The sequence below is a fragment of the Betta splendens genome, chromosome 14, assembly GCF_900634795.4.
Source record: "Betta splendens chromosome 14, fBetSpl5.4, whole genome shotgun sequence".
Taxonomy (NCBI): domain Eukaryota; kingdom Metazoa; phylum Chordata; class Actinopteri; order Anabantiformes; family Osphronemidae; genus Betta; species Betta splendens.
Genome location: NC_040894.2, coordinates 11,047,471 through 11,074,282, shown reverse-complemented (window position 1 = coordinate 11,074,282; position 26,812 = coordinate 11,047,471). Strand labels below are relative to the sequence as shown.

Here is a 26,812-nt window from a genome sequence, read left to right as displayed (position 1 = left end):
TTCAAGCCTTTAACCACAGTCCTCCTTTCATTGTAGGTCAAAGCAAATGATTCTGACATGGGTCCTAATGGAGAGATTGAGTACACCCTTCACCAAGCCGTAGACCCCGTGCCCAAACTCTTGCGAATCGATCGCTCCACAGGTGTTATCTATGTCAAAGGACCTTTGGACCGAGAGGAAATTAGCAGCCTGTCCTTCTATGTAGTGGCAAGAGACAAGGGTCCTCAACCTAAAAGCTCCAAGACTTTTGTAACCATAGAGGTGATTGATCAAAATGACAACGCCCCAGCGGTGGAGATTCGTGGCATTGGTCTGGTGACTCACAGTGAGGGCGTGGCTAACATTTCAGAGGACATGCCAGTGGGAACAGCTGTTGCCCTGGTGCAGGTGTCTGACAAGGATGAGGGGGAGAACGCCGTGGTCACCTGTGTGGTTGCAGGTGATATGCCCTTTCAGCTCCGCCCGGCCAGCGACTCCTCCAGTGACAACAAGAGGAAGTATTTCTTGCAGACCACAACTCCTCTCGACTTTGAGAGGGTTCGAGACTACAGAGTGGAAATTGTTGCTGTAGATTCTGGAAATCCAGCACTCTCAAGTACAAACTCCTTAAAAGTGCAGGTGACTGATGTAAATGATAACTCTCCCATATTTTACCCGACCTTATTTGAAGTAGATTTTGCCGAAGAAAATCAACCAGGGGAAAAAGTTTTAGATGTCACGGCCTCAGATTCTGACAGTGGCACTAATGCGGAGCTCATCTACAATATTGTGGGGGACTCATCCATCAAAGGTCTGTTTGAGATTGACCCAAATACGGGTGAAGTAAGAGCTCGAAGCCCACTTGATCGTGAGCATAAAGAACGATATGAATTCCGGGTCACAGCAGCAGATAAAGGGTCACCGGTCCATAAAGGAACAGCAACTGTTGTGATAAAAGTCCTTGACCGCAACGACAACGACCCGAAGTTTATGCTTAGTGGCTACAGCTTTTCAGTTTTGGAAAACATGCCTCCCCTTAGTCCCGTGGGTATGGTGACCGTCCTGGATGTGGACAAGGGCGACAATGCTCGTGTTCACCTCTCTGTAGAGCCTGATGGAGGAAAGTTTGTTGTTCAGAACGGAACGGGTACTATTCTCTCGAGCATCTCATTTGACAGGGAAAAGGAAAGCAGTTACACGTTTCGTCTGAAGGCAGTGGACGGAGGAGAGCCGCCCAGGTCTTCATATGTGGGTGTTACAATCAATGTGCTGGATGAAAACGACAATGACCCTGTAGTCACAAAGCCGTCCAATTCCTCCTTCAGGCGTCTGTCGCCTCTAGCGTCTCCCGATAGTCATGTGGAGTTGGTGGAAGCCGAAGACCTAGACAGTGGCCCTAATGCGGAGCTAGTCTTTAGTATAGCTGGTGGAAACCCCTATCAGTTGTTTCGCATTTCCCCTTCCACGGGAGAAATCACTTTAGCAAAGGAGCTGACTCGAAAACATGGTGGACTACATCGCGTAGTAGTACGAGTAAGTGACAGAGGAAAGCCTGCGCGTCATGCCACTGCCCTGGTCCACATCTATGTCAATGAAACAATTTCAAATGTCAGCTTAGTGGAGGCCCTCGTTGGGCACAGCCTTTACACTCCATTGGACAGGGACATTGCTGGTGATCCTGACAATGGCTTTGCTGCACATCGTAGTAACATTCTGTTTGGAAGCCTCGCTGGTGTGGCAGGTGTTGTCATGCTGATCTTGGTGGTGGTATTCATTCGCAACCGCATTCAGAGGGAAACGAAGAGCGGATATCAAGCTGGCAAAAAGGAAACAAAGGACTTGTATGCACCTAAACAGGCTCCGAAGAATGCCAAAGGCAAGCGAGGGAGGAAGGGCAAACCCCAGAAATCTCCAAAACCACTTGGGGAGGAGGAAGAGGTTAGTCTTCAAAAGAGTCTCAAATTCAGTCTTGATGGAGTCAATGATAGCCCCAGGATACATCTGCCCTTAACATATTCGCCTGGAAGCCCTGATATAGGCAGGCACTACCGCTCCAACTCCCCCCTACCCTCCATCCAGCTGCAGGCCCAATCCCCATCGGCCTCGCAGAAACATCAGGCCGTCCAAGACCTGCCCGCTGCCAATACCTTTGTAGGGACGGGAGGAGACGACAACTCCACGGGCTCAGACCAGTATTCAGATTACAGCTACAAGACCAGCCAGCCCAAGTACAACAAACAGGTAAAGTCACATCTTTTAACCGCATCTCAATGTGAATGTGAATGGCTGGTGTTTCATATTGGTATAGGAGAAAGAGGATTTATGTTGTTTTGTCAACTTGTTATATTTCAAGTGTTGCGGTTAAAAGGAACTTAGATATGTCTTTGTATTTAGATTTTTTTTATCAGTATGGGAGAAGAGTGGAGCAGTGAAGATCCATTTTTAAGTGACTTACTTTTGCTCTTTTACAGCACCTAACCTCTGCTGCTCTGATCTCTACTGGTCACTTGCTCTTATCTTCCTGCTCCTTATGCTTTTATCGCCTTCTATCTGTACACCATTTGGCAAGGTCTAAATTGCCATGGAAACCAAAATTTTATTAGGATGGGAACGGATTATAAAAAGGGAAATTATGGAGTCTGGGGACACAATGCTAGTGTGTCTCTAGGTTTCTGTGTCATCTGCAAATGTGCATCTTGGACAAGTATAAATGCAAATTTGTGTGTGTGTTCGCGCCATGTGTGTCTGTGTGTGTGTGTGTGTGTGTGTGTGTGTGTGTGTGTGTGTGTGTGTGTGTGTGTGTGTGTGTGTGTGTGTGTGTGTGTGTGTGTGTTTGGGGGGAAGGGGGTGCTTGCATGGAGTGGGGATAAAGGAGGCTAACATAATCTTTGAATGGTGGAGCATTGTGTATTGTACAGCAACGTGTCCAGATGTCTTGATCCCATCTGTTTAATAAGGGAGCTACATGTATAAGTAGTAGATAGATATTACTCTCAGCATGGTAGCTCAGGAAACAAACATTTAATGTAGAAATATATTAATGTGAATAACACAGGTACATGGCTGTAATAATGAACTACTCACAGACGTGACCATCATTCTGCAGTGTAAATATTCACATTGACGTATATAATTTAATTTCCTTCCAAAATGACATGACATTACATCCCAGTATCATACATGCAAAACAGTTTGACATTTTCCAAGGCTTTGCAGATAAAGTTTACCACATGCAAATGAACCAAAATAGAAGTGGAAAATATGCCACAGAGTTCTGAACAACATGTGTAGGTGACACATTTTCTGTGGAGATATCTTCAGAGCCACTTTCACAGTTGTCTGCTTGGTAGTTTCAGCAGATGCTAGCTGACAGCTTAGGTGATCACAAGCCTTTGTGGGTGGAGTCAGTTTAGAGAACAGTCACCACTGTCTCCTTGATGGACAACATAAGGGACGAAAATGACTGCAAGCCACAGGGTGTGTCTGGGTATTTGTCTGTAGTGCCAATCTCTGTGTTTGTGTGTAGCACTGCAGCTTAGTGAAAGAGTGTTAATTGTAACTGTGGCACAGATGTGAGCTCTCAGCACTTGACAGTGTTTGTGGCTTCTCAATACGATAACATAACTGCATATGAGACGTGATATGATTGACAGGCTGTGAAAAAACATGGACAGATGTTGAAGCTCATGTGACATACCTCAGCAGATGTTGTCTCATGTAAGGCATCCCCTCTCACATCAGGGAGAACAGATTGACCAAAATATATAATTAACGCAACTGCCAAGTGATATGACAGATGTAGAGTGGTGCCCCTGCTTTAATTAACTGTGCTACTCTCAACAATGGCTTTTCATTGGGAGTGTGGTCAGGTGTCTACAGTAGGTTTGTTGGTTTGTTTGATGTTACAGCTTGTGTGGAAATAGAGGACATTTTACAAGACAAACTTTTTAAAACTTGTTTTAAGATATATCAATGTACAAACAAGTTAGATTTAGTTCATCTTCACATCTAATACAAACACAGACATGTACTGTATAAATTCTGGTTTTAAGAACATCCAGAGGCTACAGAGTGTAATTTTAATGCCGTATGCCCAAGAATGCTTTTTTGAAGGGACCAAAATCCCTACAGATGTTTAAGATTTCCTAATTAGATGAGAGTATTAGCATGTGCTCGCTATATGTGCAAATTCATATTTGTTTTCCTTCCTGGGCTAGGATAGTACTGCTATCAATTCAGAAACCATTTCATCATCTCCCAAGACTCAGAAGAGAATTTCCAGTCATCTAATTGCTTTAGATTAACCTACTTTGGCACAGAATTCCTGAAATGCATTTTCTGGGAAGTAGTGCATTACAGCAGCCATATTGTACTGCTTGTAAACACAGGAGAAGGCAGATTGTCAAAAATACCATTGCATAACAGGAAACTCAAAATAAATCCCATAAATAGGTTCAGAGTTGTAAGAAACAGATACCCTGTACTTGCTCTATATGGGAGAGGTGGGATTCAGAACCATGGATAGAGCTTTTGGCTGTGAGCCGATCTACAGTTGAGCCACCTTGCAAACAGAGCACAGATGCATTGCAACTGGAGTAAGATGAAATATACTGTGTTTAGTATATCAAATATACTATAACACTAATTTAGTATTGCTAGCTTTACATTACGAAGGAGTCACATCTTACCGGAGTGATAAAAGCCTACCTACATTTTCACAAACCCTGTGATAGATAAACAAAATAAGTGGAAATGTGCCATCATAAAACCTAAATATGTCTTTATCTGATATAGAGAATTGGACAATATGGGGCTGTGGCTCCACTGGGATTTCTTATAGCGTTATAGGGGTAACAATAGAATTTGAAGCGGGGGTATTGGGAATTTCCCTCATGTATGTCACAATTTAGTTTGAAGTTCGGGTGTGGACAATTTTAAAGAAGTGTTACAATAAGTTTAAATCAGTGTGACAATATCATCTAGTACAGTTAAAATGATTTAAAGTCCATGCAGTAAAATGTGCTTTAAAAAGAAAAGCACAAGGATTCCTCTAAAGCAGCAATCGATTCTAAATGATGTAAATAACATGAATCCAGGTCTAGTTGTATTTCTGCTTTCTGCAGAAATCTGAAATGTTCAGGCTATGTTTAATTCATTCAGGGTAGAAGGCCTGTGAGATTTTTATTTCTACTCTTCAAAAATGGAACCTTAAGTGAGTTTCAATCAAACAATACAGTATGTTGGGATTCAAGTTACTTGCCACCACTGTGCCGTTGTTCCCAGGTCAAGCTACAATTTAATTGAACTTTCAACACATGTATTACCTTAGTGTTATAACATGTCCATGAACCAGAACCATGCAAACACATTTACTCGCTCGGTGGAATTGTTTTTCTAATCCAATTCCCAGTCCTCGTGGAAGACTGGCGTCACACTGGGGGTCTGTGACCCTTTACCCGGCCTATCTTGGAGGTTTCAGTTCCCCCCTCGTCACCTTTTGAATGTGTGATATTGCATGATGGTTGTCGGAGAAACCAGTACCTCACATTAGTCATTAGAGCTGATAATTAGCCCTGTTGGGTCCAAGAGCTGGCACCTTTTTTTCACACGTCACTTAATGACAATTCTGCATTTGAGCAAAACACGGTGTGAGTGGTATGAACGCTGAGAAGCCTACGTACACAGCAATCATGATTGCTTGAAAAGCTGTAAATTCATGCTTCATGGACATTTGCACCATTAAAGTGTGTTATTTATCCAGCATGGATGAGTGTTGTTCCCCTGTGGGCTTCTTGCTCATCTCTTTTTCTGTTTGCAGTTACCTAAAGACAATTCAGAGGAGGAGCGGGAACGAGTGAGTCAGTGTGAGTCTTAATTAACCTGCTTCTTTGTTAAGCAGGGCCCACACTTTGTGAACTTTAGGCATCCCTTTGAGCTGGGATTAGCCCAATTTAGCCCAATGCTGCAATTTGAACTCAGCAGAGGTGTACTACAGATGAGGCCAGAGGCAAAATTTGCACTTGATCTACAACACTGTGACATATTACTCTCTCTTTCTTGCACTCAAGACCAGTGAAACCTAGGAATCAGTGAGAACACATCATCTTCATTTCAGTGAATAGCTGGGAAAGCAGGGAGTTCAGCCGGGTTATTTTTCCTTTCTTTTCCTATCTTGGTTTCCAATCTGCCTTCCAGTATTTTTCAAACAGGCACAGCACACAGGGGCATCAACACACGCACACACACACACACACACATACACACACACACACACATACACACACACACACACATGCACACACACACAGCTCTTTGCACACCACATATTTGCCCTGGCTGATTACCCAGACAAAGAAGGCTCTAAGGAAAGTGAGGTAAAAGGCATTGTAGATGCAGGAATAATTCAGCCTGCCTCTAAATGCATGCACATTTTGCTTACTGTTTCAGAACATCAAAGCATAATTCAGTGCTCTGCGTTGGCACAGCGTTCGACCAAAGATACCGTATATTGTTTAGTTTAGCGGTACTGCTGCTACTTCACATCTTAACAACACCAGCGCGGTGCCAAACCTACTTCAGGAGACAGGTGGCCTTCTAACCTATGATGGAACACCTAGACTTCATGAATTTTGTATAATTACAACATATCACCCATGAGGAATGCAGCTAGTGCACTTACATAATTGAACTCGCTAGACAACACCCACTATTTTCTAGTATATGGCTCTGTTCTACATCTGACTTTTGGTCCACTAATAGTGCAAAAATATCTGTGCACTGAATATCTTAGCCTTAATTTATTTATTTTTTTTAAACATTTGAGAATCAATTTATGCATTTTTGCATTTTTTGGATTAAAATGATTATACACAACATACAGTACTGTACAGTACACTGCTAAATTTTTAAACACCATCCTGACAGTTTCAGGCACTTCTGACATGAAACGCACAGTAAGAAGCTGTTTTATGAGCAAAAGCCACTAATGAATGTTTGGCACTCTGATCCATTCAGTCATAAAGACGACAGGAGTGGGTCCTCAGGAGGGAGCTTTCTTGGGGTCGAGTAAACTTTAATTGGAAATCTTGTGCTATGGAGGAAGACACATAACAAGAGAACAGCAAACAAAGAGCACAGTGGACTTGTTTGTGAGGGCAGGTACTGTTATGGACAAACATGTAAGAACAAGAGCGGCTGACATGCTAAAGCACAAGGATAGCGCAACATGGCAGTGGGCAGCGAGCGATACTGGGAGTAATTGCCAGTGGGGAGTAGCTCGGTAGACAGCTGACCGGGTCAGCTGGTCCACGGAGTCGGTCTGATTGTGTCTGTCTGAAGCTGGGAGGAGAGAGATGGATGGTGCAGGAGGCACCATCGCACTGGAGCTGGCTACAGGCAGCTTTCAAAATAAAATGCAAGACAGTGAAGGTGGTGCTGAGTGAAGCAGTGTGCTTATGTTCAGTATAAGTCATGTACTAGAAGACAAAGCAGATTTTAATACACTGAGGTTGTCAGTACAACCAGGAACTTATTGCTGAGTGTCATCTACATGTTTTCTGTCATAAAGCGGAGCATAATAAATGCCATACATTACACCGTTGACTTACTTGGGTCTTCTGGATTAACAGTGTTTGATCTCCTCCCACCCAGGCTCACTTTCCTTTCATTTTGAAAACCAAGCCAACGACTCCGGAGCCTTTTCATTATTTTCTGCTGAAGCATTGCCTTTAAATACAGTGTGCCTCTAATTTCATTTTGTTTAGGATGGCTGAACATGACGACTGAACTGGCAACTTCCCCTTGGGACAATAATTAAATTAAAGCATAATAAAATATTCTTCATACACCCTGAAATGATTTGGGCTTTTCTACACAGTGAGAGAGCCTTGCAAAATAAATAAATATAAGCTGATGTGTGTACTGTACTGTATATACATATATACATACTAAATCCATGGACTAAGCTGAACATTGGGTGGTTTATTCTGTAGTGTCTTATGTGTTAATCGTGTATTATCTCCACAACACTCTAATCTATGGCCCAACTTGTGCCGTGTTCCAAATATGTCTGCTATTTCCTGTTTAACATTTCTTAGCGCTGCCTTTGAATCCGAATGTTTGCCCTTCACCTGCCTGTTGCTGCCGACGCCGCCGCGTCTTTGGCAGCCGAGCGTGTGCAGCTGCATCGCAGACGGCCAAAAATCCTCATCGACATTAAGCTCATTGACGGAAATAGTTGGGACAATAACCACCTTAATGAGCCGCGTGGACATGTCTCGGCCAAACTGTAGACTCGTCTTTTCAGCATCAGCTGCAAACGAAGGATCGGTGTAAGAACGCCTATAGTATCACATGAACTATTGTAAACTGTAAACAAGTAGCGAGCCAATATTTGAGCTAGTGTCCAAAACTAAACTAAAAAAAGGATAGAATTCCAACGCCTTAACTCTAAGTTTATTCGGTCTGGTGTGTAAGCGTTCAGATCCCTACACTCCACCTCTTCATACCTTTTTCATGTGCCGTTGCGTTGCTATTAAAAACCCTACTAGGCAGGTAGAGACAGAGGCCAAAAATATTCATACAGCACCCTAGTCATCCATTGAAGTACAGGGTAGGGTAGAGAGTTAGTGTTACCTTGAGATACAGTAGAAAGAGATGGATGTCAGCTATGTGATCTGACTCTGCACAGAATAAAAGATGGCACAGCTCAATAATCAAGGCTTGTGCGGAAACGCTGGATTCACAGAGCGGCTGCTATACTCAGCACATTTACAGTTTCCTGGCACCCTCTGCCAGCCGCTCTGATGCTGTCGTGTTTCATGTTCACTTAAAGCTGAGAGTGTCTAAATATCAGGATACATCTTAATTATTCAGAAGCAAGTCAACTGTCAAAACTTGGAGGGACACAGTCTTTTTCAGTCGGATCCTATTTGATATATATGATGCTCATTAGTATGCAGATTCCTGGCTTCACACCAGCAGACTAATAGCAGCGCCAGGTTTCTTGGCAAGTGCCGAGCAGACGAGGAGAGAAGATTAAAAATGAACTTAGCTGAAGTTAGGAATCCATGGATCACGGTGTGAAGTTGGACACACCTAGATTTACGTATTCAGCACTTTGAAGCATCTGGCTGCAGTGAGCTGCTTCTTTTAGGGCTGGACTATAAATCGGGCTTCTGCTCAGAACGTATCCACATGATTGGACATGTTACAAATTGCTCAAATTAAAATGACAAAAGACAAAACTTTTTATTACTGAAGCACAGGAGCAGTGTAAGTGTTAAACTATTGGCTGTGGTCATGGTTTTTATACTACATGCTCAAAGTAGACTTGTCCTAATAAATCTCGTTTTAACACTTAATAATTAAAAAACATAATTAGAATGAATGAGTGAATGAGAGTTGGTCACTTCTTCTGGTAATAGATTCCCTGATTAAAAAGCTTTTAGGGAAGAGGCAAATTACTTTAATTAGCTAAGACATAAGGATTGATTTCATTTTTACTTCACTATTAGACTACTGTAAATGATGATCAGAATTGGAAATCTAGATTGATAGCAGCTGGTATGAAAGAAAATAATTTAATAAAATACTAAGACCAGCAGAAAATAAAGAAAGTAAAGTAATAAAGCTTTAGAATAACCATTAAACCATTACTTGCAGAGTTTCCTATATTCTTTTCACTTTTGATACGCATAATGTGTGATATCACAGAGTTTAGAAAGTGCTGTCGATTTTGGAGGATGAAGATAACGAAGAAAACGTGTTATTTCCAGTTTGCCTGTTACTTCAACCAGGTTTTATTGGCATCGCTCACGGCGTCGGGCGCAGCGCGGCGCCTTGATGCAAACGCCAACAGCAGGGTGTGGTGCAAGTCCCCAACCGAAACCAGCTGCTAGCACCTTTTCTGATTCATCACGTCACCTTTTAATGTGATAATTATGCAATAATAATGGAGCATTTTATCAATTTAACAGAAGTCAGACGTGTGACAGAAGTCTTACTGACGAACAGTAGCTGGATTTGAATCCCCTTTTTAAAATGTCCGACTTTCCTGACTTGCCCTGAAGAGGGAAAATAATTAAAGTGCTGCTAGTGATCTATAAACTGTACAGTAGGTATTAAAAAGTGATAGTCCCCTTTATCGATCAGGTCTGATAACACGCCACTCGCTCATGTTGCTCTTTTTCAAATTTTTCCAGACGCTCCTGCAGTATTGGTGCTCTCTGTGAGTGGCCTGTGGTCAGATTCCATCTATTAGGTTAAAAAAATAAAATAAAATGAGTAAGTCCTTTAGGTAAAGCTGTGTGGAGGCTCAGCTCCCTGATGGCATTCCCTTTAGCTTAGATATTATATCACCACCCATCCTATCCTCCTTACCTTCTGCCAGGCAGATTAGTGCTTTTATCAATAAGCAGCTTAGCACCAAAGTGTCCCTCAATAATATGCCATGGTATTTTTTTTTCTCCCATTGCTTTAGCTGCTGGGCTTCTCCTCGCTCCTCGTGTTTTTGGCTCAACACTTCTACTACACATGCTCGCATAACTCCACATTTCCCAGGTTTCACCCCTCTAAATTTCTCCACTTTTCTTTAAGTCCAGGTATTAACCTCTGACTCAGAGGAACTGTGATACGTTGTGTATTCTACTCTTCGGGTCACATTAGGAACCAAGACTGGGCCCAGGAGTGCCACAGAGCCGCATCCTCATCAGACACTCTACCCCATCAGAAGCCTGTAGTGTGCCATAAAACCCATTAAGGTCCATTAGGAAAGTGCTCTGGCCCACAGACGCTGTAACGACTGGTCAGCCACAAAGGTGCACAGTTACAGATGGTGTAAAACATATTTGATTTGTCATTGAACGGCAATGTTTTCTTTTAGATACTTAATCAGAGAGTCTCACTTGGTTACAACAAAAAAGCAATGAATCGTGTTTTCACTGTATGGTTACGTAGCATCATTTCTAAAATGTAATAATGCTGGTCGTATCGTTTAATCTTTGTTATGCCTCATTTTTCTTAGTTTGCTCACAATATCAACATGTACGTTATCACAATAAATACAAATAATCGTAAGCAGCTTGAGCTGAAACTGATCCCAGCTGAGATTCCTCTGCAACATGCTTTTCAGCATGCGGCAGGCCTTTCACCCTCCTTCGACAGGAACAGCTGCATACAGCTGTGCTATTTCTCATACTCTCTCTCGTGATTAGAGCGCTGCTTATGGCGTTTGATGAGTCTGACCCAAATCTTCTGGAGGCAGACACACATTAAATAGCAAGTTTAAAATTCCAAATCCAAGATCAAGTCAAATGTGAGTCCTTGACTTTGAAATAAATCGCTATTTCTTTGTTTGATCGTTTTGACCTTTCGGGAGAGTTTCATGCCATTTTGTAAACAAGATAAAAACAGCAAACAGGAAATGAACTTGGAAAGTGTCAAATCCTCATACACAGTGTTTCGGAGTAATGACTTACTGGATGCAATTTATTTTTTGACTAATAGTTGAGCAGTTAAGATAAATCTGTTTTTTCTTTCTTTTTCACCTAACTATAACTAATCTTATTTGCGACAGCCTTATTAACTGGCATATTTTTGTTTGTTTATTTTCCCAATTTTAGTAAGGTATAAATTGTTGAAAACTAAAAATCTATTAATTATATTTGTGGACTTGACAGCATTACAAACAGTAAATAGCAGATTGTTGTTGTTTTTCGCTTGAGTTCTCCATTGAATCATACATGGAACATCTTGCAGTCTAGTACTGTAGTTATATAAACAATTATTTCCAAGACTATTTCAGAAAAAAAAATCCTTTTCTTATTGAAAGTAAAAACTTCAAGGTGCAGGTTATGCTCTTTTCATTCCTGAAACAGTTTATCTTAGCACCACCTAATCTCCACCAAATGCCTGCAAGTTGTTGTTTGCAGACATCTCATATAATTCAACCTTCTCTAATTGCAGGAATATAACACTAATTATATTGATTCAAATGATTATGCATCTTCTCTAAGACCAAACACTTAAGCAAACTATGAAGTGAACTGTTTTAATAACAGGGGTGATGGCAGGTTTTACGTTTTATTAACATCTAATGCAAAATGATGAGAATTTCCGACATTGAAATGTATTGTGAGCGCGTCAAAGGATCATGATACGACTGACTTCACAAATCTCAATGCTTTTTAACTAGACATAAAGACGAGGAAGAAAAGGAATTGTCAAAAGAAAATAATCTCGTTTATTTCAATGTGCTCTTCGTTTTATGAGCACTACAATACATCATAATGCTCTATCTGAATCCCACAAAGGCTTTTCAAGAGTTTTATTGCAATTTGTAACATTTTAAGACAATTACAATATGTCAAATTCCCACTTAGCTGGGAAATGTTTTGACTCATACTAACACTTCCTACAGTCATCAGGTTATTGGATGTGGTTCATTTCACATCCCAGTCTCCTTGAGCAACTTGTTATTACCACACAACATAACAGAGACATTAAAGGATGATGGACTAAAGGTATTTGTGTGTTGAGACCCAGCTACTCTCACACTCTTTTCTGCTAGTAGGCCTTTTGACCTCCTTCTAATTTTAGTCTTCATTTTAGTGAAGAACCCAGCAGTCATTTGGTGCCGTTTTCTCTAATTAGTTCATATTTGTTGATTAATGGAGTTTGTGCATTGATTAGCTGACCCCATCCAGCAGGCTGGACTCTATAGGATCATTTTCTGCCCCAGCTCCTTCTCTTCACCTGCTGAATTATCTTTGTACAAGATAGTGGACTAAGCTCTAAGCTCCTCCAGATGAGCGGGCTAGTGCTGTAGTTTCATCTCATTAAGCGTGAGCATGGCTGAAAGTAAAGCACCTTATCCTGTTCTAAGTGAAAAGTGTAACACAAGGCGAGTTCTTTAACCGTATTTGTTGCACTCACAGTAGCAGCTGTACGTCTTCCCCTTCCGCTGATGGATCCTGGCCAAGACCTGCACAGTGAAGTGGTGTAGATGCAGGAATGTTCTTTGGTTTATAATTTACTTTGCATCTGCAGTCATTTTATGCAAATTATCCAATTACCGCCTAAATGGCTGAAATTAGTCCAGTCAGGCATGTAGAACTTCTACGCAGGAAAAAAGGATATTAAGGAGTTTTATTGTATTTATTGATTCAGCGTTATAATGAAAAAGAGCTAAATACCAAGCTAACTATGCCGGTTTCACACAATCATGAGATTAACTCATTTTATTCAACATATTTGTAGTTTTTTTAAATACTTTCATTTTGCAAGCCTACACTAACTTACACATCTTACACTGGTTTGCTTGTAATCACACTTGTTGGTGTTATTATTATGCATCGTATCATTAAATCTTAACATACGTGTATTGGATTAAATTAATTAATGATAACGAAGCATTTTGCTGAGTTTACCAAAGATTGGAGGCTCATGCAGTAGATTACTGTACATGTGTCATTTTACTATAAATAACATAGGACACTGCAGTGCTAACAGGTTTGTAACAATTTAAGGCCTAATTGACTGTTACATGTAATGATGACTTGGCCCTGTGGCGTCTCCATTATGTGCTGCATCAATATCTAATAACAAGTCAGACTCACTCCCCGTCGTGTGAACTCATCCCTTCTCCTCATGCACACACCCTTCTCACTGTTCGCTGTCAACGAGGACCTTTGGGCTTTTCCCCAGAAGCTTGCTTTGCCATAACCTAAACTTGTAGGGTAAAGGTTCTGGCCCATATTAAGGAGCCGGTCCTTACCTTCAGCCGACTGGAGGTGACACCCCTGCAAACCTTATCTCCTCATCCTGCGAGGTCCTGGGATGTATGTAAGAACTGCTGCCTGACATTTAGCAGAACCTGAACCAATGGGGTAAAGTTCAGTTGTGGCCCTGCAGTCAAAAATACTGAGAGTATCAATTATTTATAGTTAGGGATTATATGTTTTTAGAATTTCATTGTTTAATTAAGAGTCTTTTCCAATGTTTTGTTTATTTTTATGATGTCCAAAACTGTTATAGCGCACTTCTTTACCAACTTAATGTTAAACATAAAATGGAATGATCGCTTTTTTGATAGTGTTCACAATTCTAGCCATATATATTTCTAATATATACTGTAGAATTGCTGTATGGGATTGGAAATATTGTGGCAAGTGAGTACAGTGTTTATACAGACATCGACCTGATAATGTATCCAAAATAATTCCAATAGTCATTTGGTTGCTTTCAAGAATTTTAAAATATACTTAGAATCTTGATTTGGTAAGAAGATAAAAAATAAATGAAGATGAATCATTCATCACAGTTATGCAGGAAACCGGTTCATGTATAAGAAGAACAGCCTCCAAAGCAACGGCATCCTACTACTGCGAGTCTTATTCAGGAGCTGAATTGCTTGTCAGATAACTGCAGGGGCAGCAGAAACATCTCACAGTAAGCTGCAGTAATTGCAGCCTTACCTACACACCACAAAGAATTCAGGTTAATTACACCTGGTGAAGGATGCGTAGACACATTACCCACCGGGGACTGAACATGCAATATGATTGCCAACTACACCACACTTCCTCAGCCAAAGAAAGTGTTTTTTTAACCTCCAACTGGGTGATTTTTTTCAGTGAGGAGGCACCACTGCAATACTCATTACAGGGCCCAGGTTGGGGTAGACACTCAGCCAATAAAAGTTAGTTGAATTCTGTCTGTGATGCATCCAGGAGTGCTATATCAGCAGGCTGCCTCTGCCTCACCACAGGAGGTACATATGGAGACGGAATAAGGGCTATGGTCAAACTGGGCTGTAAGCAGCTGCACTGTATTTGAATGTTAGGCAATTTAAATCAAACACGCAGGCTTTGTAAAAGACTACAACTACACGGATACGCCTCATTACTTATTAATCCAGCTCCGGAAATGCTAATATCACTCAGGCATGCCCTCGGATAGAGGATTTTACTCCGGGCTATAGGTTGCTACTGTTACTGGGACGCACATTTGATGGAGCTCAGTGAGCATGTCCACGCAGGCAGACACAAAGCCGTGTGTACACAGGGTGCAGTGTAGCATGGGCGGCGTCCTCGTCTCCAGTAGGAGAGAGGGCAGGTGCTGGCAGAGGTTGGAGGATGGATGGTGATGGGCGCTTGGCTTAGGATGGGGAGGATCGGGGGGCCAGATCTCGTCCTTGCAGTTATGAAGGAGAAACAAACCGATCTGACAGTGACAAATGAACCATCTCCTCTCCCCCAACTGCCAGTTTTATGCCTCTCAAATCCCGTTGCCGCCACCGGACTCTCTTCCCCGTCCCTTCACCGCTTCCCTACCGTCACCCACCAAACTGCTTTCAGCCTCACTTTCACTTTTCCTACATTTTTTCTTCTCCCCATGATGCCACTTCATCCCTCTGCCTCCCACTCTCACCCTGCTTTTCCCCATCTTTGCTTTGAGCTACGGCAGGTTTTTGCATCAGATGTCCTGCTGTATTCAATTTTGCCTTAGTTAGTCCATTATGAGGCTGATTTAGAGCGTTTAATAGACAGACTGACTCTAGCATACAGCGAACACTTCCCTGCTTCTGTTTCACGTCACTTAGCAACTAACATGGGACTTAAATACAATAAATCACCTTTCTTGTATGATTTTTTTTATTGCTTTTGAGTGGAATTGTCATAGCCAGGTACCATTAAGCAGGAGACACTGAAGTAGCACGAAGAATGGAGGCATAGCTCAGCAGTGATTATTGTTGAGGTTTAATGACTGTCTTGCTCCTGTAATAGACCTTCTGGGGTGCTGAAATGAGATTCCAAGCAGAGAAGACAATTAATTGCTTGGCTTCTTTTGTCCCCACCCCCATCCCCCTGTGTATCGGACTGAAACCCGATAAGATAAAGGCTTAGGGCCACCCTAATACCTTAAGACACTCATCTGACTAAATTGCATTCATTGTGGGTGCATTGTTGAGTTAGGCTGCCTTTTGTTAGTATTTGACAGGTGTGTTTTATATTGACAGCAAGCAGAGCATGCATAAATGAAGGGAAATACACTGTGGTGAATGTATGCCTCCATGTAATTTATACAATACTGGTTTCTGTAAATATTTTCTGTGAGTTATAGTACCTCTTGGTGTTTTTTAGATAGACTGACTGAGCGAGCGACTCGGTCAATGAAAGAGCCGGGATGCAGATTGCAGGATGTTTTTCACAATGCTATAACAATTCAATTATAATGACTGCTTGGTATATGTGCGTTTCCTGCTTTTCTCTTCAGTGGCCAAATAAATTGTGCTCAGAATGTTGATGTGCGAACGACACACTGAATTGATAGCAGGCTAAATGCATCATGCATGCGCTGTCCTTCCTGGCCAATCTTTGGAAATATACTTCAGTGGCAGGTTATTAATATGTGGCAAATCAAATAACAAGCACAGCACCCTCTTTGGGCCAATCTGTCTACATCTAAAAATACTCAAGCGGAGTGTTGACATGGATCATTCCCCTAAAAATTCACTCACTGATATTTGGGATATTGCATGTGATGTCCTTCTAAATGATTGAACACTGCTGCCTCCGACTTGAGCTAATAGGTATAATTAAAAAAAGGAAAAAAACCTAGAGGTGACCCACTGAAGACGCTTGTCAAAAGCTGATCAGTATCAAAACATGATGTCCTCTGCACTGAGACACACAACTAATTAGAATATTCCCTCAAAGGCAAGCTCGCAGTGCGTATGTGTTCCTATTGGTCCGTAGCTACAGGCAAAGACAGTGCAGTTCCAGTGCGGCTGCCGAAAGTCCTGTCTTAGCGTAACATTTTTATCGCAATTAGGCCGGTGCAGAAGCAGGAGGCCCCTTCATACCTACGAGTTTCCACAAATGTCACAACAATAAGCACGGTTAAATGGTGGCATAAACACACGCTCTTAAAAAAAACACACAAAAAAAAAAAACAAAGCCACAGCGCACGCTCTTGTTTATGAGCATTAAAAATGCATTGGTGTTCTAAATCATTATAATGCAAATTCTGAGTCTGTTAAGCAGCAGTACACTGCACACATTAGAAGAGAGCAAATCCATCAGGCAGAGCTGAAAAAATATTGTGTGCCGAATGTAATTGGAATAACAAATAGTGGGCTATATTATTCAACATATGGTCAATACCATACAGATTGGAATCTGAGGGGGGAAAAAAAGGGAAACGTGTGCGTTTGTCACACCATTTCCTTTGCACAGGCACAATGTGCGGTGCCATTAAGAGCACAGCTCGCCACGGGTAATGGAAAGTGTGATGAATAATACAACCTCAAATAAATACTGTCAGTCAGTTAGGGCTAAAGATTAATAGCAAACAACCCAGCACTTAATGACTTCATACAATTTCAGTATTTTGTTTACACATTTATACATATTTGCATATTTAGCTTGAGAAAATCCTGGAAACGGTATTGATTTAAAAATCTGATATCTGTCTCGTTCTGCCTTCTGGTAAGTGTCAGTACAAACAAAGCACTTAGAGTGAAGACTAAAGCATTGCAGTGTGGAATTTCAGCTCTCGACATAATGACTCTCAGAGGCTGTGGCGGCTCATACAGGGAAGGATTGTTTCTGGTTTGCAGTCATATGAAATGTCATCTGGAATTTGACAAGATATGAAGAAGCAATCCCCTTCGAGAGCTCCACTGAACCGCACATTTTCTTATATTGTCCCCGTGTTCTAATCAAGCCCTTACGGGTGACCCGTGTCATTGTGCGATAAAACTAATTATTTGCCACAAGAATTATTGTGGGCTCTGCTGACTTGAGGTCAGACTAACTGGCAGCCTTCTTATACTATTAAACTGATTATTCTGTGACAATGGTTGGCGTCTTCGGAGTTGACACCACATACTGTAGCGAAGCAGATGCCGTGGTGTTAGTTCTTATCAGCCCTACATGTGTGCATACACCACAGTGAGTGCCTAATTCCCCTCTGGTGTGATTATTAGTGTACACTGCCAACAAGGAATTAACAAGATTATTATAAGATGTTTCTAAAAAAAGCCATTAAATAAACAAATTTTAAAATGTTATTTTAATCTCTCAAATACAGCACAAACATCGGTTTGTTGTTTGCATAATACTCCACTAGAGAAAAAGGAACAGCTTCAACTTTACTCCCATTTCTGATCTTATTGTCTTTGTTACCGCAGGTTAGCTACACTTCAGTGCAGCGCTCGCGTCTAATTTGAGTTAACCAGAGTAGTAAAACAGCCAATTTTCCATTGAAGTGTTGCTCTTTACATTGGAGAAGGAAGACGCCCTGATCAAAGTGTTCACATCACAGCGCTGCTCATTTCTCTGATGACTGAATCTGCCGCACATTTAGCTCACGCACCAAAGATCAACACTTGCCAGCAATCGAACCCGAGTTTGTCTTTTTATTGTGTTTGTTATAATGTATAATTCATGCGTCCCGGCCCTCCTTAAGAAAACTCCGCTGATTCGTGCTGAAGTAGGTCTCCAGCGTCGGGTTCCAGCTGTCGAGACGTTCCGCGGCACAGCTGGAGCGGGTTCAGCGCGTCGGGCGTCTTTTGCCGCGTTGATGTTTCCGTGGCTGCACAGCGTGAGCTCTGGGGCATCTGCGCCGGGACCATTGTCCAGCTTCCGCTTCTCTTGGAGCAATATGCATCCACGGCAGCTGCGTTCACTGAAAGATACACTTGTGAATGGGTCCATAATGGAAATATGCATCTCATATCAGCATTTGGAGACCGACCCAATGTAAATATCCTTTTTGTTTGTTGCGTGTTTGTGTTTGTCACGTAACACACGCGCACAATGATAATGTTTTTTACTTCGGATGAATGCGTTTAGGGTCACACGGCATCCTGTTTTTCCAAAACCTGAGCTATTTAAAGTCTCGCCAGGAGAAAGAGCAGGTTGTTACAGCAGCAGTTCTCTACTTCTTTCCTAATGTGCTGCAAAAAAAGCACACGCCCCTCATGATGTGACGTGAACTGACGTGCACTTTTCAGGACACGTCTATAGACTCTGAGTGTGGAGAAATAATTCCTGTAACTAACACTATTACTAGCACCTTTGACACTGTGCATCCAGTCTTGCCCACTGTTAAATTACACTGAGGATCAATTTCTATTATTAAAAAGTTTACGTTTCCTTCCTATTTACTGCAGTGCACTTATGGGACTGTCTCGCCCTGAACCCAGCCTCTCAGGAACCATTCATTTTCTGTTTTGCATACGACAGGCTTTAGAACACCATTAGGCTTTTAAGGACAGAATATGTATCAGGTGATGGGAAGAAAGAAACTTTGATATAGTTAATGGATGGGTTTTACATTTCCAGCATGTTATTGTTCTGTTGCATCTCCCACAGCATCTTAAAATATCCCAGGCACACATCAGCATAAATAACCCAACTGAAGTCGACCCAATCCACGGCTTCCAGTTTTGTGATCGTTCACGTTGCTGGAAGATGTCTCCAGTCTTCGGGAGCTGTTACGCCGCCATACGGCACCAGGGGCAGTTTCACTACTTTGATGTTGACACAAGTTACAGAAAGGTTCCGCCACCTCTATGATGAGACACAGCGGGGGGTGCTCTGTTCCCAGGTGCCTCGTCGAGAACATGAAGCGAGTGATCCGTTGCGGTGCGGCGACACAGGAAGGCAGATCTATGATTACTTGATTTGCACAGGTGAGACAGTGGTGAACGTCGTGGATGCCTGTTCATCACAGCAACTTGGTTATCAGACACAAACCCATCGCATCATCTCTAAGTCATGCTTCTCCTGGAGCTATTTTCATCTTGTTAAGCACAAATACAATGAATCAGAAACCTCCACATTTCAGGGTCTGTTCATAAGAACTTTTTGAAAGACTGGACATGTTTTAGTGTTTGTCTGCAGCCCGTTTGGAATCAATGTATGATGAGCCTCCAAAAAGCTCCTGTTACACATTTAACACTTTAAGCTTATTGATTATTGTTTGTATCAGAGTACTTAACATCTCATGTCAGGACTTTTATTTCATTCGTGCTGAGCAGGGACTTATCTGCATTTACTCAGTTGTCACTCTCACTCTGCAGTGGAACATATCTCCATTGTGACGTTGTTAACTACCACTGTCTGTATTTAGACACATGACATCCACAATGAGTGATGAGCGATTAATAGAATTTATTAGAATACAACTTTTCTAATCTGGACAGTGAATGAAGTGCAACACTGGAAACCCAATACCTTACAGTATATGCCGCAATTCTACTGTTTCAGTTTAATGTGTTGATATCTGGTTAAACTGAAATGTCAACTCGCTGCACAGGTGTACAAGATGTCTGGTTGTGATAATGCTTCCAAGATTATTTCATTTGGTTTATGGTTTTGATAAAACTCTGCGATAAGCGCAGAGCGATAGCGATAGCGATAGCGGCGGCTTTGGATGTTCTCAACTCTGCCAGAGTATGTATTTGATTATAGCCATTTGCAATTTGCTTGATTCTGTGAATTTGTGCATGTATCTCTCCAGCTGGGAGCTTGTTTGTATCTTTCAGCTTGTCTGCCTCACTGTCGGAAACAGCCATTGACTCAGAAACAATTACCCTTATGACTTGAATATAATTCAATTAATTTCCTTCATTTCACAAGTAATAACGCATAACAGAGTTCGGTTTCTTCAGACATACGGTTTTCACAAGAGAATTCCATCGCTGCCGGCTTTTATTTTTCTGCCTTCTTGGAGACACAGCCCCATAAAAGTCCCTAATCCGCTTCACTCATTTGGGATGATTTATGAATTTGCAGCGAAACCTCACTTTGTTTATCAAAATGTCCAGTGGACAGCCGCATGACAGAGTGAGCTCTCACAGAGTCCCTGCATGTGCTCATCTTTCTGCTGCTACTTCTCCTTTAAAGTGCTTGTCGTTTGCCAATTACAATGGTCCTGATTGAATAGGTTGGGAAGGAGAATGAGCCTCACACAAATTTAGTTTAAATTTGACATGTATTTTATAAAATGCCACAACCCCATTCCAGACAGCTTGACACCTCTAATCTACATCTTGATGGCATTTGCTGTGATGTCTCGAATCTCATATCAATGAAATATTTTCAAAGAGTCTATAAAAATGATGTGATTCAGGGCTTTGTGACAGTGTGATGAAATGCACTGTCTTTCAGCCTCTTTCTCTTAGTAAAAGGTCCCATGGTATGTGATTTTCTCTGGGATAAAATCAGACAATGTCAGTGCCATGCCCCTGGGTTTTTACAGTTTAGGTAACAAGCACTGCAAAAAAAATAAAAAATAAAATCCAGCAAAGGTTTGTGGTCATAATTGTTCCCGTGCCTTAAGCGTTTCAGGGCTGACTCCTGGATTTCCATGGTCCTGGCTCTTTCTCTGATAATTAAGGCTTCCTGTAATGTGCTCAGCTGTTGGGTCAAAGCTTATACACAGTGCTTTAGGAGATGTGGGGATTTGGCAGAAACAAAGGATCAGGAAAGAATTACCTGAAAGATTATCACTTTTTTTTTAAACTACAGCCACAGGGCAGCACCACATAGCACATTAAGTGACATAAGCAAATGTGTTTTGTGTTAGAGGGGATATTCCAGCGGTGGCACATTTTTTATCCTACAGTATGTATGAACACACATTAGGCTCAAAAGCATTAACATCTATTTGTACGGTGCTGCACAGCCATCTCTAACTCTGACTTGAAGAACACGTAGACGCTGAACATATGAATAAAATGTTCCCAGACAACAGATGTTCGACCAACAAAACACTGTCTGACTGTCTGTTGCGTGTCTTCCATTGTATAACGCAAGGACAGAATGGATATTTCTATGGCATAATGGTAAGGAATGTATTTTTATAGCAGGACTGTCACAAAGCAGGGCCTCACTTAGGTGAAAACATCGACCGGTGGCTGAAGAGAAAATCAGCCAAAACACACTGCGTTCAATGACAGAATCCAAAAGCATGCAGTTCATGTAGTGAACAAAGTCGGTGAAGACAGAAAAGCAGAGATGCGTTCAGGTTTGTGGTTATTATTTATGGCTTCTTTGGGGAAAAAAAAGCAGTAGCAACGAGTGGGTTGGGGTGAAAGTAGAGACAAAGTCTAGTTGAAGATGAGATGGAGATGGTCACCGAGGGACTGGGTGAGGTTGAGAGTGCAGAGGCAAAGGCCACAGAGGTGTGTGGGCTCCTCGAGTGGGAGGATGTGAGTGTTACTGTATTGTTTAAAATAGAGGGGAGGGGGCTGGGTTGCTAAGATATGAGCGAAGAGAGCAGACCCACACACCTACACACACACACACACACACACACACACACACACACACACACACACACACACACACTGGCTTGGCTTGGCTTGATTTGGCAACAAAAATACCGGAGGCAATTTAGTAGAGAACTATACTAAGGTCTTAATAACAAGGTCCACTCCAAAATCAGCGACGGCTCAGAACCATGTACTGTAGCATAGATGTATATTTCAACGCCTCGCAAATGTGCCTGCTCTGCCGCCTTTGCTTCAGGTGTTCCTCCACTTGTGGGTACATGCTGGCGACGTCAACCGCGACAGCGAAATCCGACAGATAAATAAACCGAGCCGACTCCCTCTGAAGATGCACCGTAGCGTCTGACACAGCAGAACCCTGCAACGTGTCAAAGGGAGAAATCACTACACGCAACCTTATCAGCTCTGCGTATGCATAATTTAAAGGGGAGATGTTCAGTAATTGGCAAGGTTTAAATATCTGGAGCTATGGTAATTGAATAGTCTCCCCACTAATGGAAATGTGTCAGACATGCTCTTACACCAAGCAGACCGCAGACAGTGAGTGACGGAGCACCAGGACAAGAGAGCGGGACACGGAGAGAAGACAAAAGGAAATTCTGTCTTATTATTTACTTGGCTGCAGAGAAGAAGATGTCATGATGAGAAGGGGAGCTGGGTCATGTTGCTCTGCTGCCATCAAGCTGCTTGGAATTATTCCATCTCTTTCTTCTAATATTTATCTTATGATAAACCCACTGTTAGCTCCGGGGCTATTCGAGTCCTGTTGTTTTAGTTCTCATCATAACCCTCCTGGCTATTTAGTTAGGTCTGGCTGCAGACTGAGGAGAGCCGTGTATCTTCTCCGGGGGGAGTTATGTTTCTAAAGTGAAAAATCACTTTTCCAGATACTAAAAATCTGACGTGCATTTTACAAAAGCTACAGCGGCTGCATCTTATACTGCATGTGAGGCTTGGATGCTGGGCCACCGTCGACCGACCCCGTGTAACAGTCAGACAGTGTCAGACGTTTGACTTCTTCTTCTTCATCAACATACTGTAATATTCCGTCCACAGCTTGTGTTGACTGTGCTTTGCTCCCTGCCACAATAATCATATCTAATCAAGCCAGTCATAGACGCTAGCATTCCAGCCCTCACTCACGCCGTTTTCATCTCTGAGCCGTGGCGTCGGTCTATTTATTTATGGAATTTAGTCCAGACGCAGCTTTTTTTTTTTTCATATTTTACTCTAAATCCTTGTGTGATGAAAAACTAATTACAGGTCAAGTGGTCACATTGCTTTTGTCGACATTTTATTTCTGACACGTGAGGAACTGGCTCCCCGGCAAAAATGGTATGAAATCGTGGCAAGGACTGGGCCCTTTTTTAAATTCCATCATCAGCGCGATAAGAGCGGGGAAGATGCACATATTAATATGTTGTTATGGAGGGCGGTTGGCTCCATCTCCCTGTAAGCCACGAGCTTATCTTGTAATATTAACAGTGCCAGAGAGGTGTAGCAGAGAGCTCCAACACTTCATTTCGTAAATGAGCTTCAAATCCCAGTGTTGTGAAACAATTTATTTTGACATTGCCGAAATGTCAGAAATGATAATGTGAAGCCGAGGTGAACGGCGCCGATCCGCCTGAAGATGAGATCGACCCGCGGATACGTCACGCTCTCCAGTCAAAATAGCAGCGTTTGACAGCGGCTGCGCGTCTATGGCTGGAACTACGGGAGAGCAGATCGCGGCGCGAAATGAGATTAGGATGTAAAGGATGCTCGCAGATCCGCATCTGTTTTCTCACACATCAAAGCCACACGGAGGCAAAGAATGCGTTTTGGTGGGTGTAAATTGCACAACCCTTAGGAATTGCTGGGTTCAATACATGTGGTTCTCCATAAATCACTGTAACACACTGATTAGCCGGGGAGTTGTCTATAAAAACAGTGAGTGGGCCCGTTGAAAAAACTGTCATCGCTCTGTTGAAATCTGCAGCGCTCGCTTGTAGACTGAGAAGTAATTAATGCAAATCTGTTTTGGCTTTTGAGAGATCTTTTGTGCTCTTGTTTCTTATTGCTTAAGTTCAACACCGCGCACGGCACAGTACACATTAAGGTACCCTGCGAATTTTCCAAATAGCAATCTGAATATCATAATCTGAAGTCTGATCCGCCGATGAAGGAATTCGTCTTTGCCGGGCGTGAAATGCAAAATGTCAGCAATCACTCCTGCCAGACAGCTCGAGTAGCTTCCGAATCAATGTTGTGAGTAGGGTTCAAACTATTTCTGTTGTGATTGACTGGCATGTCGGCGGCGGAGCAGTCATCAACAGCTGCTGAAATAACCCCGCATGGGGGTTACCGCTGTTTGCTGTATGGTTTGATTTTTGTGGGTCAGGATGCAGGAGGAGCGTCACTTAGAAAGGAATATTTAACAATCTGCCAAATATCAAATATCCAGGGACGCACAGTGTTGAAACCAGGACATATTCATCTATTTCAAAGATTCCTCTGGACGCCTACTGTGTCACTGAAGCCGGAGACGCGGGCCACATTTCGACTCCGCCGCCTCCCGGCTCCGGCTGCGAACGGGATGTGGCACGGCTTTCGTCATGTGAGCCGCTCAAATGAGTGGGCATTCTCAATTTGATCGGCGGCGTGCGCGGATCCGCCTAAAGCCGGCTATAACCGCGCTATAATTGAGCTTAGCTGCATTAGCGACGCCGCGCACTGTCTTGTTCACTCTTTGAACCTTCCATTGCATCACCCCGCGGAATAATGGGCTCGCCGTTCTCCCCGTTCGCCGGCGTAATGAAACCCCCGCCAGTGTTTTAAAGTGAGCTGAAATTTGACCAGCGGCGTGTAAATCATTACCACCAACCACCACGTAATGTATACCACAGTATATCTGAGAGTGGCTCTATCGTAATATTTAGACCATTTGTCAAGCAGTGGACGAATGATTGTGCTTCACTCTATTAAACTAAGAAATGGGGAAGTCGTTGTAGATAGAGAGCAAGCGGGAGATTGATTTGATGGGGGCTGGGAATAACAGTCTGACACCAAAGAAATTAATCCTCAATATCCACTGCTCTCAACGCACCTCCACAATTGCAGGCTCAGGCTGTCTGGTCCATTCATGAATCACCGGGCCTAGGAGACACACAGGAGAAAACCAGCAGCTCTCATAAATAAAGCAGGAACCTACTACTGTAGTGCCAATGAGTCATCCAGGTCTGCTCTCATTCACTTCTGGAAAGGGGAGAAACATGAGAAACCACTAGCAACACTGGCGAAAAGCTGACATTACTGTATTTATCCTAAAGCCTCACCTCCACGCCTCTGGCTCCGGCTCCTTCGGGCCCAGCAGCGCCGCCGGCGCGAAAGCCCCCTTTACTTATATGCTACAGAGACGAGATAAGGAACACGTTTAATTTCTCCCCATTGATCCGGGGGGGTCATCTGAATTTTTGGCTTCAGCGATCGATCCGAGACGGATGATACGAGGTGGTTATCGGGCACGGAAGATTTTTTTATTTGAACGTATATAGTAGATTTCTGCACAACTCACCAGAGACGCTTCACATCAAAATGTCACTAAAATGCCACCGGGGAAATAGAGCTATTTTTTTTTCTCATATGCCTCTAATGTCTGGAAGAAGAAAACACAGCCGAATTCCTCGAGTGGTTGTTCATTATCTCCATGAAGTAACACGGATTTCAACCCAGCCAGATCCGATGAGCCACAGTGTTTGAATCTCAGTTGCTTTAACTCAGACTTAAACTGAGGAACATTTCCAGTTTAGCTGAAGCTTCCTGTCGTGGGAAGCGTCACGTTGCAAACTGTTGTCTGCAGCTTTTGCTTTTGTGATTTGAAAACCTGCTCTCAACATAAAGAACAGTAGATTTTTCTCTTCACCGACCTGTTGGTCCTTAAATGAAACTGACTGACTTGATGTACAGGCAAATACATTGAAGCGAGCCTGCAAAATTAAACTTAAGACCAATCAGAAGTTATTTTGAAGAGCTAATTAGACGCATTCAGTGTTAGATTTAAATGAATGCGGAGGCTGATTGTTAATTGTTGATTGTTTCAGACCCCTCTCACCGTCATCAGCCCTCAGCACCACTCACGGTGAGGTTAGAACGGACAGCCTGCAGGATCTCATTAATCCCACGTTGTCAAGGCATTAGGCATGACAACTCCACTGACTTTGCACAGCCAAAGCTACCGTAGCGTATCTGTAAATGTTTATGCTGATGCTCAGCGTGCTCAGTGATATGGTGCAACCTGTCAGGGCGTCTGGCTTCGTTTCTCCACGCAGGAGATCGATGTGTGGGACCGAGGCCTTGAGGAGACTCGTAAGGGGACCGTTTTGAAGCTAATTCCAAACAGGGTCTGAAGTGTGATGCAGTGACTCCAGTCGACACGTTGAACTTAATGTGTTTCTCTTGTTGCTCTCCTGGTCATTTTTACGGTGCATGTATAGTTTATGATTTATACAGTTGGACTCACTATGAATTTTACATTGCGCTGCCGAGTGC

At 42.6% G+C, this 26,812-nt stretch overlaps 1 protein-coding gene across 6 annotated transcripts in view; it reads left to right on the top strand.

The window, feature by feature from the left end:
• pcdh1a (protocadherin 1a) overlaps positions 1-26,812 on the top strand; it is a 135,943-nt gene that overhangs the window by 73,719 nt on the left and 35,412 nt on the right. For 5 of the 6 annotated variants that reach the window (XM_029172873.3, XM_041073653.2, XM_029172874.3 and 2 more), the window contains one exon: positions 37-2,220. In XM_029172873.3, the coding sequence (XP_029028706.1) occupies positions 37-2,220 (2,184 nt within the window). Of the gene's footprint in view, positions 1-36; positions 2,221-7,742; positions 7,973-26,812 lie in introns of those variants that run through there. The other variant, XM_055514610.1, reaches the window with a different exon arrangement.